Source organism: Alnus glutinosa, chromosome 13 (assembly GCF_958979055.1).
Source record: "Alnus glutinosa chromosome 13, dhAlnGlut1.1, whole genome shotgun sequence".
Taxonomy (NCBI): domain Eukaryota; kingdom Viridiplantae; phylum Streptophyta; class Magnoliopsida; order Fagales; family Betulaceae; genus Alnus; species Alnus glutinosa.
The window spans coordinates 2,817,114-2,837,179 of record NC_084898.1 but is presented as its reverse complement, the minus strand read 5'-3'; the positions used below and the strand labels follow the sequence as shown (position 1 = coordinate 2,837,179).

The window sequence follows — 20,066 nt, the reverse complement described above, 5'->3', positions numbered from 1 at the left end:
GAAAATAAAAATATAATTATTGTCTTACAAAACGAAGTACTTTTAAGAAAACATAAACTTGCGAATCGGACCTTTCCTGCAACATCCCCAGAGTATGCTTATACCTGACTAAGTTTCTGGGCGGAAAACCCTGAGGTTTTGGACTACACGCAAGAGGTCCTGGTGTTGCTCTTGGAGACGATTGGTATTTTGCTCCAACTCAGCATACCTCTTCTCCAAGTCTTTCGCATATGAATCTACCACCTTCTTCAGCTTTTTATTTTCTTGCTGTAGGACCCGATTCCTACGCCTAAAGTCCATGTACATTCGCTGCAAAGCCAAAGTTTGAGCTTTTAGCACTTGGACTTCATTCCCTCGAACTTGCAGACGTCGAGCCATGTTTGTAACTGAAGAAGCACTCTGAATACTGAAAGCCAAAGAGTCATTGATGGCTTGAGCATCAGTCCTATCCGCCAACAACTTATTATCTCGAGGAGTTATGATGCCCTGAGCCATGGATGCAGCTGCTGCATCATTCAGCATCACAGAGTCATTGGTCATGAGAGGACCTTTTTGCGTTAAGAATAATGGACGCCAAATCTCGGGTTGTACTACTGGCGTAGCATTCAGATCAAGATTATTTTGGGAAGAGGAAGAAGCCATTTTTCTGGAAAACTTAGGAAACGATGATATTCCTCAAAGAATCTGAAGGAGAGAAAGATAGAAATGAAGCGGTGATTCAAAATATTTGAAGGGAAGGAAAGAGAACTTAATCACTGGGCGAGACGCGGTTTAATCAACGTCATTCTGAGCGCAGCCTCCACTATCACTAGTAGACAGCCGCCCACGAATCACGAGTTCTCTTATTTTTGAGTGCAGCCTCCATTATCACTAGTAGACAGCTGCCCTCGAATCACGAGTTCTCTTCTTTTTGAGCACAGCCTCCATTATCACTAGTAGACAGCCGCCCTCGAATCACGAGTTCTCTTCTTTTTGAGTTTTCACCCTTTTCACCTTCTCGAATTCCGAATTTACCCAATGACTTTTCCGGATTCATCGCCGCACTTTCCGCAACTAGCAGTCGTAGAGGGGCATCCCGAGAATGAGCTGGATGAGCGTTCCGAGAAAGGGATGGAGATATTACGATTCACTGTCGGCACCACTTGCACCGTCCCCTCTCAAATTTTCTCTATAAATTTACTCGTCTTCTCTCTGGCAAAGCACACCTATGAGCTCTCAACCCTTCACACTTCGAGAGCCAAATCTTTCTTCTAATCTGAACTCATCATCGCTTCTTGGAAGGGAAGATGTAGTTCATAACCAATTTCAAAGTTTAAAGTTGGGAAAAATGCAGCATCACAACCAGATTCACAAACAACGAAGCAAGACTATTCTTGATCATACTATCCAGAAGCAAGATTATTCTTGATCATGCAAGACCTTCTCTTCCGTCTTGTCAACCTGGACGCTCTTCACATCTATCCTCAATCCGGTGATGGCGATCTATGACAGAAGAGAGAGAGCACTACGATATGAGTACCGCACTCATATCCTTTCCGGATTGCTTGCCTCGCCTTCTTTGCTTTCTTCACATTCCCCACCTTCCTCTCCTTCGAGGCTTCCATGTTCTCATTTAGCAAGCTTTCCATGGTTCATGTGGGTTGAAATTGTAAGGGTAGTTGGTTGGAGCAAGTGTCCTACCACTAGGTGAAACATGTTGTACAGAAGAATCTCAATAATTATCAAAATAAGAATCCATGCTTCACTTACACCCTATAGCAAGAAGTTATCCCACCATTGAAAAATTAAAAATAAACTAACAAACAAAAACAGACAACAAAATAAGGTAAAACAGAAACAAAATATTTAACAAAAATAATTAAAAAAAACAACTGTGCGAAAAGGTAAAAGAAAATTTACAGCGCCTTCCCCGATCATGTGGATGTCCAACCAATCCCTTCCATCCTTTCTTCTTACAGAATTGATGTCCCTCGAGAGAAATGTTTCGCCATCTTATGTAGCTAACTTGCTTGCTTCGAAGGATCTTTGTAGGACGATGGTTCCTAGATTTGCGCGGTTGTGTGCATAGATCCTTGACAGTTTTGGCATAAGATGGCTCTTTGAGACATGTAAGAATTAAAGCTTGGGGCTCATGAAATGTCTCAAGAGGGATGGTGATGAAGGAATGAGCTTCAGTACTCATTCCGTATTCGGACATTTTTGGATTTGGCGGGGGCGCTGCTTGCTCCAGGTGCTCCTCCTTTTCTTCCTCTTCATTGCCATCCACCATTTTCTCACTCTCAATTGTTGATGTGTCTTGGACATGCTCATGATGAAGATTGCTGGAATCATCCTCATCAATCATGTAGTGCCCTTTAGCCATCAACTGACCTTGAAACTCTTCTTCCTCCAGTCTGTTATACTCGGCAACCAGATATTCGAACTGTCTTTCTATCCTGGCAATCGCCTGAGTGTTTTCCAAGGTGGCATTCTTTACTTCATTAATGGTCAGAATGTTTTCCAAAGTGACATTCTTCATTTCATTAATGGTTTGGCTTGAAAACTGCATGAAGTCCTTGAGAGTGTCTTCTAATGACAGCTCTGGGTGTGGAGCTTGAATGGTGGAGTGGCCAGTCATCTCTATGAAGTCCTTCAGTGTATCTTCTAATGATTTTTGGGGAAGGGGATCATAGGATGAGCTTTCGAACTGCAGATATTCAGGATGATGCAGTTCCTGGAATTGGGGGGCATAACTTCCCATGGCTTGAGCTTGCCATGAGAAGTCAGAATGGTTGCTCCAGTCCGGGTTGTAAAAATTGGGATTTGAATCGAATCTCGGGCTGGAGGAGTTAGTGTTCATTTGCTCATGTGAATAATGATAGAATTGTCCCCAAGAGGGACAATTACTAGCACGGTGATAAGGATCAGAGCAATAGGAACATGGTTCATGTGGGTTGAAACTGTAAGGGTAGTTGGTTGGAGCAAGTGTCCTACCACTAGGTGAAACATGTTGTGCAGAAGAATCACAATAATTATCAAAATAAGAATACATGCTTCACTTACACCCTATAGCAAGAAAATATCCCACCAAAGATATGAACCAAATTTTTTTGCTGCAAGTGGGGCAAACAGAATTCTCTAAGAGCCCAGGTTCGTTCCCAGGAAAGTGAGGGGGGTCACACCGGACACACTTAAATCCCAAGACTTTCCTAGCCAGAACTTGCCTCGACACTTAGATAGCGCCGTAAGACCACACTAGCAAAATATACTTTTTTTTTGTTTTTGTTTTGAAGATTAAAAGAAAAAAAAATAGCACAAACAAAATAAATAAATAAAAAAAAATTGAAGACTAACACGAATGCATAAAACAATCAAAGACACCAGAAAGGCAAGAATTAAAACTTACAAATTTGGACCAAAAAATAAATTTTTTTTTTTTGGCAAGAATTTCTGCTACTGAACTATTCCAGGTAACACCTCGAGTGTTGGTTCGATCGATCGACTTCGTAAAATTCCGCACAACCTGAAATAACAATAAAACAGAAAACCTTGCTTCTTTTTTTTTTTTTTTTTTTTTTTGGGTTAGACAATAAAACAAAAACAAATAAAAATAAAAAGAAACAAAAATTGGAAGAAGAAAAAGAAAACAAAAATCTACCTAAACTAGTAGAAAAATAAAATCAATTCAAACAAAAATCAACTTCCACAAACAAAACAATTCCCCGGCAACGGCGCCAAAAACTTGATGTGTTTTAAAAATAGTACTCGCAAGTGCACGAATCGTTATGCAATATAGCGTATTGCAAGTGCGAGGTCGATCCCACAGGGAATTGTGTTGCGAAAATTAATCTCTATTCAAACTAATCCTATCTTAACCTAGTTCCAAATTTAGGGTTTTTGTTAAAAGATAATATAAACAAAAATAATGAAAATAAAGGGGTCTAGGGTTTTGGAATCCACACTCACCAAATCATATCAACCTAATCTCATGCTCATCACACTTATTCGAGGTTGTCACGTACAAATCTTAGGTATGCTCTACATTGCTTCAAAAATCATTTAGATCATTCAATGATTTCGTTCATAGCACAAATCACAAAGAGTACCAATTGAAATCCAAACATCCAATGTATCATTCAATCACAATGGATATCTTCATTCGAACCGATAAAACAATGTATTAGTCAAACGACGCACAATGAATGTCCAATGTTTTGATAGATGAAAAACCAAGCAACCGATTTAATGAAACTTATTCCACATCATCACTTGTATCCGGAAACCACAAGAGATATCAAAACATCATTTCAAGAAAATCGAAGTAGAACAATGAGAAATCAAACCCATAAACTCAAATAGCATGAACAAGCAAGAAACTCGGTTTCTCTTCAATGGTGAGGTTTCATCCTCAACCCCAAACGAAAATATTAGCTACACATGATAAAATAACTACAACTTAAAACATTAAAAGCATAAAAATCAAAGAGTTGCAAAAGGAAAGAAATAAGCTACAAGAAGAAGAGAAACAAGAAGTTATGTACAAAGAGGCTCATGCCTCTTCTCCTTCTTGATTTTCAGCCTTGGTCTCCTTTTATAGCCAAGTGGTTTGTGTGGAATGGGTGAGTGGGTGTATGAGTGGAGAGATGAGTGGTGAGTGTTTTATGGAATAAGTGGTGAGTGTTTTATGGAATGAGTGGTGAGTGTTTTATGGAATGATGTTGAGTGGAAAAAAAGGTGATTAAGTGGCTGAGAATGTGGAGAAAAACGTGTATTGGCTCTAGCTTTGGGGAGACAAGGGATGAAGCAAAAGAAAAATAATAAGAGAGATGGTTCCGGATTTTCGGGATGATCCAACGACTGAAATTCAAACAGCCATATCTTTTTCCACGCATCTCCAAATTAGCTGAAACTTGTTGCGTTGGAAAGCTGACATCTTGAACTTCAATTTAGACCTAAGAAACTCCCAAAAAGGATATCTTTTGGTTCTGTTATGATCAGTCTAAATGTACTGGTCTGCTGCATCCGAATTTCCTTGTATTTTGCTTGAATTGTATCATTTCTCTCTTATTGTCCTACAAAATATAAAAACACTAAAACTAACCAAAGCATTAGAAAATAACAAAGCTAAAGGTTTAACTAATGTAAATTAAGGGGTCCAAATACACAATATTTGGTACTCATCACTTGCTAACCTAAAAACGTTGGACTCTAAATCCACAAGAGAATTACCAGCTTGTCATTTAAAGTGCAAATGAATTAGTTCATTGATGGCGAAAATTGGATCTTTAACGTAATTGACCCAATTCCGAAGGAGTCTGCCTAATAATGTTTCACTTCTCAAAATAGTAACACACCATTGAATCCAACATTGACTAGAAAACCAAGAAAAAAGAGTAATGCAAAACAACGATAAAACACCAAAAACTTGAATCGCGATATAGATATGTCCCTTAACCAAAGTCTTGAGCATTACATTTGCAAAAGTAATAGAACTATGAGCTTGTCCTTCCTTGTACTGGTTGGGAATTAACTCCTTAAGATAGAAATTAAAATATCATAATTTGCAAGAGTTGTGCCCTCGGGAGTGCCATTTGCAAGAGTTGTTCCCTCTGGTCGTTGCGCAAGAGTCCATGAAGCCGATGCGGTTGTAGTTGGAGGAGTACCTAAGGCTGAGGCGGTAGTAATTAGAGGCTTAGAGGTTGAGGCGGAGGTAGTTGGAGGCTATGATGGTAGTTGGAGGAGGCTTAGAGGTTGACGCGGAGGTGGTGGTAGGTTGAGGCCCTGAGATTGAGGCGGTGGTAGTTGGAGGCGCTAAGTCTGATGTGGTGGGAGTTGGAGGTGGCTTAGAGGTTGAGGCGGAGGCGGTGGTAGTTGTAGGAGGCTCTGAAGTTGAGGTGGTGGTAGGTTGAGGCCCTGAGATTGAGGCGGTGGTAGTTGGAGGTGCTAAGTCTGATCCAGTGGTAGTTGGAGGAGGCACTGAGGCATCATGTTCCAGGCCATTTTCAAGGCGAAATTGAACCCTGCCCCCACGTCACCCCCTAGCACCTCTTCTACCCCTGCCGACGCCTCCTCTTCTTCCGTCTTGTTCTTGTCCAACTACCACCGCATCGGCTTCAAGGCCTCTTGCACCACCACCAGAGGGAACAACTCTTACAAATGGCACTCCCGAGGGAACAACTCCTGAAAATGATGATATTTTCATTTCTGCCCTCAAGGAGCTAGTTCCCAGCCAGTACAAGGAAGAACAAGCTTGTACTTATATTACTTTTGCAAATGGAATGCTCAAGACTTTGGTTAATGTACATATCTATATATCGATTCAAGTTTTTGGTGTTTTATCCTTGCTTTGCATTACTCGTTTTTCTTGGTTTTCTAGTCATTGCTTGATTCAATGGTGTGTTACTATTTTGAGAAGGGAAACAATATTAGGCAGACTCTTTCGGAATGGGTCAATTACGTTAGAGATCCAATTTTCGTTATCAATGAACTAATTCCTTTGCACTTTAAACGACAAGCTGGTAATTTCCTTGTTGATTTAGTCCAAAAAATTCGAAATAATTTTGTGAAGGTATGTACTAGGATCCAATTTTCGTTATATTTGTGCATCTGCTTGCCCCTTTCTAATATCCCGCTACTTTGTTTTGCAGGCAACACTGGATTGCTTAGCTCTGTATTTAGATTATGAGAAGTTCCAGAAGTTGGATGTGTGGATGTGAAAGATCTGGAGTCCGCAAAAAGAAAAACTTACTGGTGGATGAGCTACTTTCGTCTGAGGAGTTCAAGGTTTCTATGTGAGAAAGCAAGCTTAAGGAAACCTTGAACTCCTTTGCCTCTTGTCAAAGTCACTCGTTTACATCTGGCGAGACATACCTCAATTTCCTTCCCTTCACACCCATTTCCTTAAAAAAAGTTTGAAAATAAATATTCTTTTTAAAAACTTTTTATGGATATAAAACCTCTATTTCTAATACAATCCGAAACATAATCTAATATATTTTAAATGATGTGGCAATTTCTAACCATTAGAAATCCTAGACATGTACCGGCTACTCTCCGATTCAAAGAAAAATGCTTCCGAGCATTCTTTGTGGTCCTTTTCTCGGCATTCTATCCAATGTGGCAAGTCCATGTCTTTTTTGAAACTGTTCTTTTATACATGTTTCAGGCTTCCATCTCTCCCTCTCTCTCATAACACCTCTCCCATTCTCTCTCTATCACGGCGCAACAGAATAAGATTCTCTGGTTCAGCTATACTTGACCTTTAACAACGATTTATTGGAATGTAGGTATATGCACAATATATAAATAAATCTGAATTTCTTGACCAAATTCAATTATTCATGTATTCCAGCGCTCTTAAATTTATATCCTAATCCTAGTTTGAACATTTTATTCAGGCAAGGGATTCATTGTATTTCTATTCCTTTATTGGTTGGCAGATTGTAGTTTCAAGTACATACATGGAGAATACAACAGACAAAATAGAGGATATCATATAATCATAAATCCAGTGAATACCTGGAAGTCATCAAAACTTCTTTCCATGATTTCCACAAGAGATGGAAGTATGCCAATAGTTCCGGCACCAAGCAAGGGGCACAAGAAAGTGTGGTTTCCCATAACTGGAAAAATACGACAATTGAACTTAGCATGAGCTGCCAGAAAGAAATGCTCACCTGTCATGCTGTCCTCTAGAAGTTCATCTGGGCTATTTATATCAATTCCCTTCGGCAGAATGGGCAGTAGCATCTTGTAGCAAATGGGTGATTGACTGCCAAGTGCAACCACAAGGTTCCGCAAAGCAGAAAGGAGCTGAATCTGCAGCAGGCTTTCACCAGAAGATTCCTCCCAAACCTATTTAAATAAGAAATAAAATAAAAATAAATAAATAAGTGCAGAGCCCATCGATTGGTAAAGATAGCCATTGCCACATTAATGGAAGTGAAAATCCAAGTTTGAAGGTTGGACAAGGTTACTAGCCAATTGCTTAATTTTACCATAGCAAACTCAGTAACTCCTCATCTCTATTGAGTGACTTACAATAGCCAGAGTCGACTCAACCAGGAACTTGGCTTCATGACCTTTATCTCTCTCATTAGTACATAATTTTGAACATTAAGTGACTAAAGACAGAAGTCACTACAACTACAATACCTTTTGAAAAAATTGCACCAAGTTGTCCACAAATGGAATGACTTCACCAACATTTGCAATAAGAACAGAGATCAAATTCAAAACCTGAAACTGAAATAAAAGAAAGAATAACAAAGACAGTTGAGTTACCAAAATTAGAGTTTTAATACAAATTATATACTACGCAAAAGTAAAGTCAGCTCTTGCAAAACCCAAACCTACTGTTTGATAACAAGCAGATTCAAAGAATTGTAGAACATTTAGACAGGAAAAATGCACTGCAAAGGCGAAGAGGCATTCCTGAATCAAAGAAAAGTATTGCATACCCAAATTTTCGTAGTTTTACTAGTTGAAACAAGGTGGACGTACAATCAAATTATGCAGAAGGTAAAAACGAAATCAAAAGGGGAAATGACATCAATCTCAATGAAAAAGGACTCTCTCTTAAGTGCTTAGTATCGAAGTGATGCAAAAGCTATGTTTTACCTTTGAGTCAAACTCCTGTACTTCCTCAACCAACTTAAAGCATGAACCCCAACATATTGGAAGAAGATCAATAAATTCTCGTTTTGAAAAGTTCGCATCTTCAATGTGTGAGCACAAAGACCGATAGGCTGCCAGCTTTACAAGGAATGCAGAACTTCAATAGTTGAAACAGGATACAGTAATACAGAATTAGGAGACAGGAATATGTCATAACCATGCAGAAAGAGCAGGAGAGGTGGTGTACGAAAGAAAAATGGACACATGCAACATACCCTGACAGAAAGGTTTTTGTCCTGTAACAATTTGATCAAAGCACAGTATACTTATCTTCTCGTGTCATCTTTAATCTGTCAAGTGCAAACATCAGAAGTTTCAATTACTCATTTTAATTTGTGATCAAAGTCTGAACAAGAATGGCTCATCAAAAACCAAAAAGAGGCACTATGTGTGATCGCAGGATCGAATTGCCATAACAAATATCAATTCAGCTGATAGAGCATTATAGATTCATTGATTATTGCAAAAGGCTCCAAACATATAGAGAAGAGGACTCACAAATGGCATCATAAACCCTCTTACTCTTTTTAGAAAACTAATGTAACCAACCAACTATCATCCACAAAAATGGAATATCTTATAAAGGATAGACCATAAGTTACAGCCTTGAATTAAACATTAAGTTATAAAGGGACAGATTTAGGACTTCAGCCCAGGGAACAGCAGCCTAGGGCACAGCTCTATCCAAGCAGAGGGCATGTGCTAGATTCTGTTGATGTATAAGCAAAATCTCGAGAAGTTGATGAGGTTGCTTGCATAAATTATGTGCATGCACTGAGCCACCTTACATCTATACACTTGTGAAAGAGAATGCAAATACTAGGACATTCTTTCCATCTCTCTCTTCCATGTAGAAGTTACATGTTTAGTGAGACTCGTCCATGTTCTTCCCTTTATATCAAATACTTTTTCTATCCCAGTTTCATCACTTGAAGAAACACATTCACTAAGTTTCCTAGGATAGAATAGACAATATATTAGTTTTAACACAGGAAATCATTGGAAGCATGAATTCTTCAATGGCATAGAAGTTAGAAGAAACAATTTTGGACTAGCTATTGATTCTAAAAGAAGGGCAATACTTCATCTCTGCATCCTTCAGTGACTATTCTGCCTTGCATAACCATATAGAGGACAATCCCCATGCAAGCAGACACCATCTTGAGAAAGCTGAGATCCTAAAAATCATAACAGCTCATGTACTACACGACTTGCAGAATTATGTTACCTCAGAAACCCACTGTCCCAATATTAGTGCAACTTTCCGATGGATGATATGCATATTTGGATGGTCATTTGAGAGTTCTGGGGATAACGCACCATATACCTGCAATCAATAGTTTCAGGAAGAAAAGTCATAAGCTCCTAATTAACAATTAAACATTTAAAGAATGATCAAATGAAAGGAGCATATTTGAAAATGTCAATGCTATCTTATCAACTCATAACACAGAGAAAGATACTATAAATTAATGATCCAAACAATCGGCCAAACTATAGATGGTGACCAAACAAATTTCCCTACTTTTCACTTACAATATGATCTTTTTTGTTGTACAAAAGCTAACTATAAATGAAAAATCAAAATGTCTCTACATAATCAAGTGTTCTTGAGGAGCTTTAGTATGATATACTAATAGCCACTGGTAACTATGAAAATAAATTCCATAACTAAAGTACTAAACATCAAACTTAAACAACCAAAAGAAAACAAATTGCAAATAACAAATAACTAGAACCAGTTGAGCTCCAGAAGCCTTCTAAATAATCCACTCTGTCACTGAGTTGAAGAGAAAAAGATTGTAGAAAAATTATCCCTTGTGTTTGTTGCCGTGTTGCTTCTCTTATAGAGATAAGAGTTCTTCTTCTTTTGGGATTCGTACAATTATAGGAATCCCAGTCTTCTATTTGTTGCACGTCTCTCTTTTACACTTAAAACAAAATACTACTTCTTTCTTTTTCTTTTTATTTCTTTAGTAATTCCTACAAAACACAATCTCTTGCATTAATATCATTTAAGCTTAAGATTAACAATTGAACAATATTCCACAATTAAACATAAAATGCAAGAATTAAATCATAATAAGGTATGGTAATGTTTACTTTAATAGATAAATTGTGCACATTTAAGTTATTATCACACCCCCAACCAGCTTATTGCTAGTCCCTAGCAATTCAAGTGACTCAAAACAAAATACCAAACCAAGGACTCAAGAAAAGAAAAACAACCTTCTTTTTTTTTTTCAAATCCTTAACAAGAAGAATTAATCGAAGTTCAAAACGCTAACATCTTTCAAAGAAATTTCACATGCTCTTAAAATTCAATGTGAATGAAAAATTTTAGCCAACACAAACACACTCTCAATGTCCAGATAAAAATAACATCGAATTTCTATCAGAAAGTATGTTTTGATTCGAGCCTTACCAGTGTCAACACTCAACAATGGAAATATCTTTGAAATGGGTGCACACTCTCAAGTATATGTGAGTGGAATAATGTAAGCAAAACCAAACATCTCACATATAAATTATATGAAAAATCACTTAATCAAGAAAGAACAAGTAGTCTCATGAAAGGATGCCGAAAAAAAATTTACACCACACTTATTGATTAGTCATGAAAATATCTGAACCATACAATCCTCAAAATCAAATTAGGGCTTTTATTGGGACGTAATGTAGGGTTATGAACAGGGAAATTAATAACAAAAAGGTAATGGTAAAATTTAGAAGTGTTTTCAAGAATAATTGGAACTTCAGCTTCTTTTGGTATTTTCAATCAATTTCTCTTTCCAATTTTTCATCAATAGTATACTTTATTTTCCATAGTACTCTTCCCAAACTTGAACATCAACTTTATTTTTCTTTTTTGTTTTCTTGATAATAATTCCTTTTGATATCTCTTTCTTCTACTTCTTCTTTTTTTTTTTTTTTTTTTTTTTTTTTTTTTTTTTTTTTTTGGATCACATGCCACCATATTGAGATAAAGTACTTTAACTCATTCTCGAAACACTTGGAATAGGGCTTAAAAAAGAAAGGCTAATCATAAGGATCAATGGGGTAACTAGCGATAATGTATCACAAAAAGAAAGTTGAGGCTCAAAGTAAAGAAAAATAGCCTAATCTCATCTCTCAAGAATTTGCATAACTCTTCAACATTCATGACTTCACAAAGTAAGTGTGGCATAAATTTTTTTGATTTTTTTAGCATTCGGCCAAAAGAAAGAATAATGAGACTACCACAACGAAATAATTTCTGCGCTTCCAAATGAAATATGATACCATGAAAATTTACCCTCCACAAATAATGATTGGCTCAAAACTCACAAAGTGTTAAAAATCTCCACATTTTTATCCTCAAGATTTTCTAATTCATCTCTATCCTTCAACAAAGAGTCATGTTTATGTGGCTAAGTGCATGTGCAGTAATTGAGTATGAAAACAATGAAATTCTTTAGCAGGAGTAGCATAATGAACTAAAAATAAAAACTCATGCTGAGGAAACAATTTTTTTTTTTTTAATAAACAAAATTGAGGATAAAAAATAAAAAATAAAAAATACACAAGACACCAAAAAGCACAAAACTATTTTTTTTTTCAAATTAAAAATACACAAATCAATACGTTTATTTTTTTCAAACATAAATTAAAAAAAATAAAAAAATAAAAAAATAAAAAAATAAAAAATAAAAAATAAAAAATAAAAAACACGAAAACAACATACATCAAACATCAAACTCCTCCCCCCAACCTTAAACTTACATTGTCCCTAATGCAACAAAATGAAGCAAATAAGTATAGATTAAGAAGAGTACTTTGAGGTGATGAAAACAAAATGAAACTTTATTATATGCAAAATAGGTTAGAAAGAAAAAAAAAAAAAAAAAAAAAAAAAAAAAAAAAAAAACAAAACAATAAAAAAAAAAATGGTTTCAAATATTCAAAAAATGGTTTCAAATATTTTTCTATAAAAAAATTACCATTTTTGGGGTTTTCAAATTTTGGTGCTTTGATACTAGATGGATGAGTTTTAATGGGTATATACAAGTCCTCAAAACATAGGTTTCATCCATTAGTATCCATCACCGGATTTGCATCCAAAACATCATTAGCTATGACCAATTCTATATCATCACAGTTGGGATTCAGTAAACATACCTCTATAGGATTAGAAAACATAGAATGAGCGACTTTACCTTCCACCAAATTTTGGATCATGTCAACCTCATAAATTTCCTCATTATCATCAATGACAGGTTGCTTACAAATGTTGAGGTTGTTCAACTCAACGGTCATATTTTCAAATGCAAACTTCATGATTCCATTCCTGCAATTAATTAAAGCATTAGAAGTAGCTAAGAATGGTCGTCCCAAAATAACAGGAATGTCAGTGCTAGATTGTGCAACAGGTTGTGTGCCCAAAACAATAAAATCCACAGGAAAATAAAATCTATAAATTTGCAATAACACATCTTCTATTATCCCTATCGGTATAACAATAGATCGGTCGGCAAGTTGAACAACAACTTTGGTGGGTTTTAATTCACAGTATACTTGTCTTTTCGTGTCACCTTTAATTTGTCAAGTGCAAACATCAGAAGCTTCAATTACTCATTTTAATTTGTGATCAAAGTATGAACAAGAATGGCTCATCAAAAACCAAAAGGAGGCACTATGTGTGATCGTAGGATTGAATTGCCATAACAAATATCAATTCAGCTGATAGAGCATTATAGATTCATTAATTATTGCAAGGCTCCAAACATATAGAGAAGCGGACTCACAAATGGCATCATAAACCCTCTTACTCTTTTTTGAAAACTAATGTAACCAAAACCAACTATCATCCACAAAAATGGAATATCTTATAAAGGATAGACCATAAGTTATGGCCTTGAATTAGAAATTAAGTTATAAAGGGACAGGTTTAGGACTTCAGCCCAAGGCACAGCTCTATCCAAGCAGAGGGCATGTGCTAGATTCTGTTGATGTATAAGCAAAATCTCGAGAAGTTGATGAGGTTGCTTGCATAAATTATGTGCATGCACTGAGCCACCTTACATCTATACACTTGTGAAAGAGAATGCAAATCCTAGGACATTCTTTCCATCTCTCTCTTCCATGTAGAAGTTACATGTTTAGTGAGACTCGTCCATGTTCTTCCCTCTATACCAAATACTTTTTCTACCCCAGTTTCATCACTTGAAGAAACACATTCACTAAGTTTCCTAGGATAGAATAGACAATATATTAGTTTTGACACAGGAAATCATCGGAAGCATGAATTCTTCAATGGCATAGAAGTTAGAAGAAACAATTTTGGACTAGCTATTGATTCTAAAAGAAGGGCAATACTTCATCTCTGCATCCTTCAGTGACTATTCTGCCTTGCATGACCATATAGAGGAGAATCCCATGCATGCAGACACCATCTTGAGAAAGTTGAGATCCTAAAAATCATAACAGCTCATGTACTACACGACTTGCAAAATTATAATACCTCAGAAACCCACTGTCCCAATATTAGTGCAACTTTCCGATGGATGATATGCATATTTGGATGGTCATTTGAGAGTTCTGGGGATAACGCACCATTATACCTGCAGTCAATAGTTTCAGGAAGAAAAGTCATAAGCTCCTGATTACCAATTAAACTTTTAACGAATGATCAAATGAAAGGAGCATATTTGAAAATGTCAATGATATCTTATCAACTCAGAACACAGAGAAAGATACTGTAAATTAATGATCTGAACAGTTGGCCAAACTATAGATGGTGACCAAGCAAATTTCCCTACTTTTCACTTAAAATATGATCTTTTTTCTTGTACAAAAGCTAACTGTAAACGAAAAATCAAAATGTCTCTACATAATCAAGTGTTTCTTGAGGAGGTTTAGTATGATATACCACCAAGTTCTAACACTTCTGCACAACATTTTGCTCTCTTTAAGTTACACTAGCTACTAGAAGTATCTCCAGACAATGGGTTCTTCCTGCTGACAGTCCATATTGTATCCATTGATGTACAGCAAGCAACATGGTACCAAGTGATCACAAACAACAATCATCTTAAATGTTGCAAAAGTTAATAACACCTAAATTTGGATAGGTGATGCAAGACATATTAATTGACCAAACACCAAACACATACTTTCTTGAGGAGGTTTAGTATGATATACCACCAAGTTCTAACACTTCTGCACAACATTTTGCTCTCTTTAAGTTACACTAGCTACTAGAAGTATCTCCAGACAATGGGTTCTTCCTGCTGACAGTCCATATTGTATCCATTGATATACAGCAAGCAACATGGTACCTTGCTAAGAATCTTATCCGTTTCAAGGGAGATGGTAGTAGGGTGTTTCTCTAGCATGATCAATGGCACCCCTCAAGTTATCTTCTGGATAGATATGGATACCGAGTTGTGTATGATTCTGGGTTACCTCTTAATTCTAAACGTTTTGCTATCATCAAGGACGGGGAGTGGTTTTGGGCTTCTGCCCGTTCTGAGGATCTGGTTGCTATCCAGGCTAAACTTCATGAGGTTGATGTAGGAGGTTCGGATCTGACTGTTTGGGACACCAGGAATGGTAAGTATTCCTATGCTGCTACTTGGGAGAGAATAAGGGAGGTTTTTCCAATTGTGTCATGGTGGAAGTTAGTTTGGTTTCCCATGGCTATACCAAAGCATTCTTTTCTTACATTTAGAGATGCTCTAGTAACGAAGCAGAAGATGCATAGTTTGGGATATACTGGCCCGAGTCTCTATCCTTTCTACTATGGTGCTTTTGAAAGCCGAGAACACCTATTTTTTAGGTGTAGTTTCAGCTCTCGAATCTGGCTTCATTTGATGACTGCTTGTTCTCTGGTCAATGTGCCCTTGGATTGGGAAGTTATGCTCAGTTGGGGTGCATATCTTCCCAATCCATGGGCTACCTTGGGAAGACTGAGCTTGGGGGCCTCGATTTACCACATTTGGCGGCAGAGGAACGATTTGTTGCATCATAATGCTCCAAGGTCTGAGGAAGCTATGTTGGTGCAGATTAAATGGGAAATTCGTGTTAGTTGTTGGCCAAAGTCAACTACAAGTGGAAGATTGTGGAGCTTGCTGCTCGGTGGAATGTTTAGTCGTTTATCTAGTTGTGTAGTTGCTGCTCTGTCTTGTAGTTTTTAGCCATGAGCTTTGTGTTGTTTGGTTGGGTTCAGTTGTGTTGGGTTTGCTGTAGCTAGTGTTTGTTTTGTTGTGTAACTTGGAGGTTGGTTTGTGTTCCAGTGTTCACTAGAGTGTGTAGTGTTTGCTGTTATATGAAAGCTTTTATTCATCAAAAAAAAAAAAGGCAACATGGTACCAAGTGATCACAAACAACAATCATCTTAAATGCTGCAAAAGTTAATAACACCTAAATTTGGATAGGTGATGCAAGACATATTAATTGACCAAACACCAAACACATAGTGGAGAATGGACACACCAATCTTTGAAGCTCAGGTAGTTTGAGAGCTCATAATAAACGTAAGCAGCAGCATCCTTCAGAAGCAACCCTGGAGTGATTTCAGTGACTGAAGTTGGCCAACGTTTCATTGCCTCTTGAAGAAGGGAAACCACAACAGGACCAAGTACCTAAAAATAAAAAGTAAAGATCACCTAAGCACAGATCTCGTTATCTAAAATGATTAAAGAGTTTAGGCACTAAAAATAACAACACAAGATGTTTACAGAAGGTAATCTGCAAAAAATGAATGCCACCTACTTGGCTATGGTTTCAAACAATACAATGTACAAAGCTTCAGCACAAGGCCTCAATTTTTCTGTCCACTGAACCATATCCTTCTCATGATGAAAAGCTTCAGGGTTCTGGTACAACTCTTCCAAATCACTTGCAGTTAAATCGAAATACCTATAGAGACATTAATAGCACAGTTTTAGTACAATAATTTTCTGAAAAGCATACACCAAAACCAGAGGGACTATATATTTAAAGGTTCTTTCTTAACAAAATCCTTGTGGAATAACAGCATTCAAAATCACAAATCATAGAACAATTTATTTATTTTAAATTTAGTTCTCTGTATCATCATATATGATTACCATCACACAGGTGCACTGGCTCACTACGAGCATTTTGCTCCTGGAATCATCAAAGTCTCCAAGGCCAATGATTTTAAGCCTGATTACTAATACTAATAGTATCATAACTAAAGCCCTTGCACCTTAGTGCATTCTGGTCATGACTTGTCCCCCAAGGGCTTTCAATTATAGTGAGGAAGATCACTTATGTCATACTCATTTCTAATGAAAGCATGAAGCCACTGGACAAGATAGGTGATTAAATTTATTGACTTCCAAGGATTTTTTTTTTTTCTTCTTCTAGAGATAAATGCTTGATCTTTGGTGGAATAATTGAGTTATGGCATCAAGTAGTACAGCTTGTTTAAGGACAAAAATTTCCTGTAAACTGGATTGTAGGAATTCCTACAACCCAGCCACTAAAAAGTGAAGTGTCCTTTAAGCATGTGATAAGCACATACTATTAAAAAAACATGTGCTTCTTAGTGGTTGAGTTGTAGGAACTCCTACAACCTAGTTTGTAGGAAATTTGTGTCCCTCGTTTAATGTCATCAACCCTATCCCTTTGGGAGCCTTCCTTTCAATGCTCAACAGCCTGAAAGTGGATAGGAATTAATCAAGCAAGATAGTCCACAGGCAAACCAATGAAGTGAGGCAGAGGTCACAGTGTCAATACCTTCTTATCAGTACATTACAAAGGAGTATTATCCGTTCATTAGGCAGCAGTGAGGTCAATACACCACCAACAGCACTTGAAATGCTTTTCTTTATCTGCTCTTGTGTAATCCCGTTTTCATCCACCACCCGACCAGTAAGACTATGCTTGTATTCTTTACATTCCAGTACACACTTAACCATTACCATACATTCAATCAAGAATTGCTCAAATGACAACAACTCTGTCCCAGGATCTGTAATCTTATTTAAGCAGAACTCCATGATAGGAAGAAGCACATTTTTATCCCAAAAGAAAAAGGATGTCTTCCCTATTGCTACTAAGACCTTCATCAATTTAGTACATGCCCTCTTTGTGAAGTCCCAAAATTTAGGGTGTACCTTCTGAAAAGATGAATCTGCAAAATAAGGTACCATAAGCAAAAAAAAAAAAAAAAAAAAAAAAAAAAGAGAGAACAAGAAGATTGAGATGGCTTCAGTTTCCTTCCTACCCAAAAGGTACAGAAACCAGATGGTTAAAAAATATGAGGGGAAAAAGAAATTTCCTCTTGCCAATCAAACAGAATGACGGCATCTACAGTATATTAGCTATGCACAGCTGTATGGATTAAACCAATGACCTCGCCCTCCATCCCTTGATTGTGGGGGTGGAGGTGGGGGAAGATGCCAAAGCCATTTGGTACAAAAACAATTGACAGGTCACTTTCTGTGTCATTGAACAGTCTAAAGGACAAAATGAGAGAATTGTGCAAATTGATCAACTAAACTCAAATGCTAGATCAAACTTTCAGGCATCTCATGCTAGGCTAGAAAAATCTTTTCGAAAGTAAGGGTGCTCAATATTCCATAGCTGATAGCAATATACCTTCAATACTAATTCATAGACAATTAAACGAGAGCTTTGGTAACTTATAAAAATGACAGCAACTGCTCCTAGCTTTTAACAAGTCAGTTGTCCATATTTAAGATCCAGATACAACTGAGCATTTTAAAGAATATCACAGTACAAAGAGCCCAAGATCCACATGCAAAAGTATGTGTGTGTGAGAGAGGGAGAGAGAGAGAGAGAGAGCCTAGTGAACTCCTGAAGTGTCACATGTGGTGGTACACGAAGTATATCATTCATTTACTCCAATCCTTATCCTAAGTTAATTAATCCAAGATAATCAATCATAAAGGAAAATCAACCCTAATTTAATTTTTCATATTTCTTACAAAACTAGAAGGCTAACATAGTATGTTGATACTAACATTGTCTTTTCGAAATAACTGAAAAGCTGGATTTGTTTTATGCAACAGTCTATGCGTAGTATGTAAAAGCAAGAGTCTCCACAAGTTTGCATTTAGTTAAAATTTCATATTAGTTACTACTTAGTCAGACACTTATATAAAAACAAGGGAAAAAGACGAGGCATAAAGCTATTGCTAAATACTGTGATATGTAAGAATGAGAGAGAGAGAGAGAGAGAGAGAGATCAAACTGCACGGAAGAAAGGACAGAATGCCATTCAAGAGAACAGGAGAGACCTCCTTAACTGGCCGGACCTCCTAATAGATAGAGATAAGTCAGTTAAAACACTCACTTCAATATGTCCAGCTTAACTAACCAAATTCTGAAACAAAACAAAAAAACAAATAATAATAATAATAAAAAAAAAAACAATAAAAAAAAAAAACAAATCCATAACACCGAAATGACTACCTGTACACATTTTGCATCACTTGGAAACCCTGAAATCATAAGCTGGCTTATTATCTTTAAACACAACAACCATCTGTCACACATTAGAGAAAGCTCATCGTGATACTGGTTTGGATCATTTGAATTATAGCTTTGAGAAAGAGTAGAGAAACCATTTAATATGGTCTGCACGTCTCTCTGCCAAATGTGCCAGCTATAATCAAATAGATGGGATGATATGTGCGAAACAAAGTCAGTAAGAACGATGTGCCTAAAAAATACAATTATCAAGGTTTCATTTTGATATATGTTAGGAAAGAGTAATTATGGTCCTTTTATTACCACAGAACATGTACAATTGCATGAGAGATTTCTTAATGCCCAAAATGCAACTTTTTTTCTTTTTTTCTTTCTTTTTAGGGGGGAAGAAATCTTATGATCATAGAAAATGGAAAAAGAATCTGCAGGATTGAAAAAGCGCAGCAGCCTATACCTCTGCAAAGGTCCTCTGGTCTGAAGTAAGACGTTTAGTAGACAATTCCTTCAAGATCCGAAAAATAATCATAAAAATCCTATGGGAAGTAAGAACATAGACATCTTGAGTTCCATGCATAGGGTCTTAAAAGAGTTCATCCTTCAATTCCCCATTACACTTTAGAAATGTTACAAGAATAGGGTCTTAAAAGAGTAATAGCCTATTATAGTTTATTTCTTATTTCAATAAGTTATCTCCAATTACCATGTTAGACAAGTAGGGAGATTTTCTTTTACTTTCCTAGTTTAGGTAATATTAGTATTTACAGGTCCTAAGGAGATTTGACTTGATTTGATTTTGTATTTTCTTTTATTTTCCTAGTTTAGGCAATATTAGTATTTACGGGTCCTACGGAGATTTGACCTGATTTGATCTTGTAATCCTATTTAAACCAATGTTTGGTTGAAGAAATATTATGCAGAAAATTAATCTCAAATATTGTGTTTGAAAA

The 20,066-nt window shown here is 36.7% G+C and overlaps 1 protein-coding gene and 1 pseudogene across 1 annotated transcript; both read right to left on the bottom strand.

Annotated features, from left to right (window-relative positions):
• Positions 1 to 5,671: 5,671 nt before the first annotated feature.
• Positions 5,672 to 6,181, bottom strand: LOC133854584 (uncharacterized). Its single transcript, XM_062290821.1, has 2 exons — positions 6,025 to 6,181; positions 5,672 to 5,955 (listed from the first exon to the last, which is right to left on the bottom strand). Exons 1-2 carry the CDS (start codon positions 6,179 to 6,181, stop codon positions 5,672 to 5,674), a joined length of 441 nt encoding a protein of 146 aa, XP_062146805.1.
• A 640-nt stretch (positions 6,182 to 6,821) lies between these two features.
• On the bottom strand, positions 6,822 to 19,693 carry LOC133854583 (uncharacterized; annotated as a pseudogene).
• Between the last annotated feature and the right edge of the window lie 373 nt (positions 19,694 to 20,066).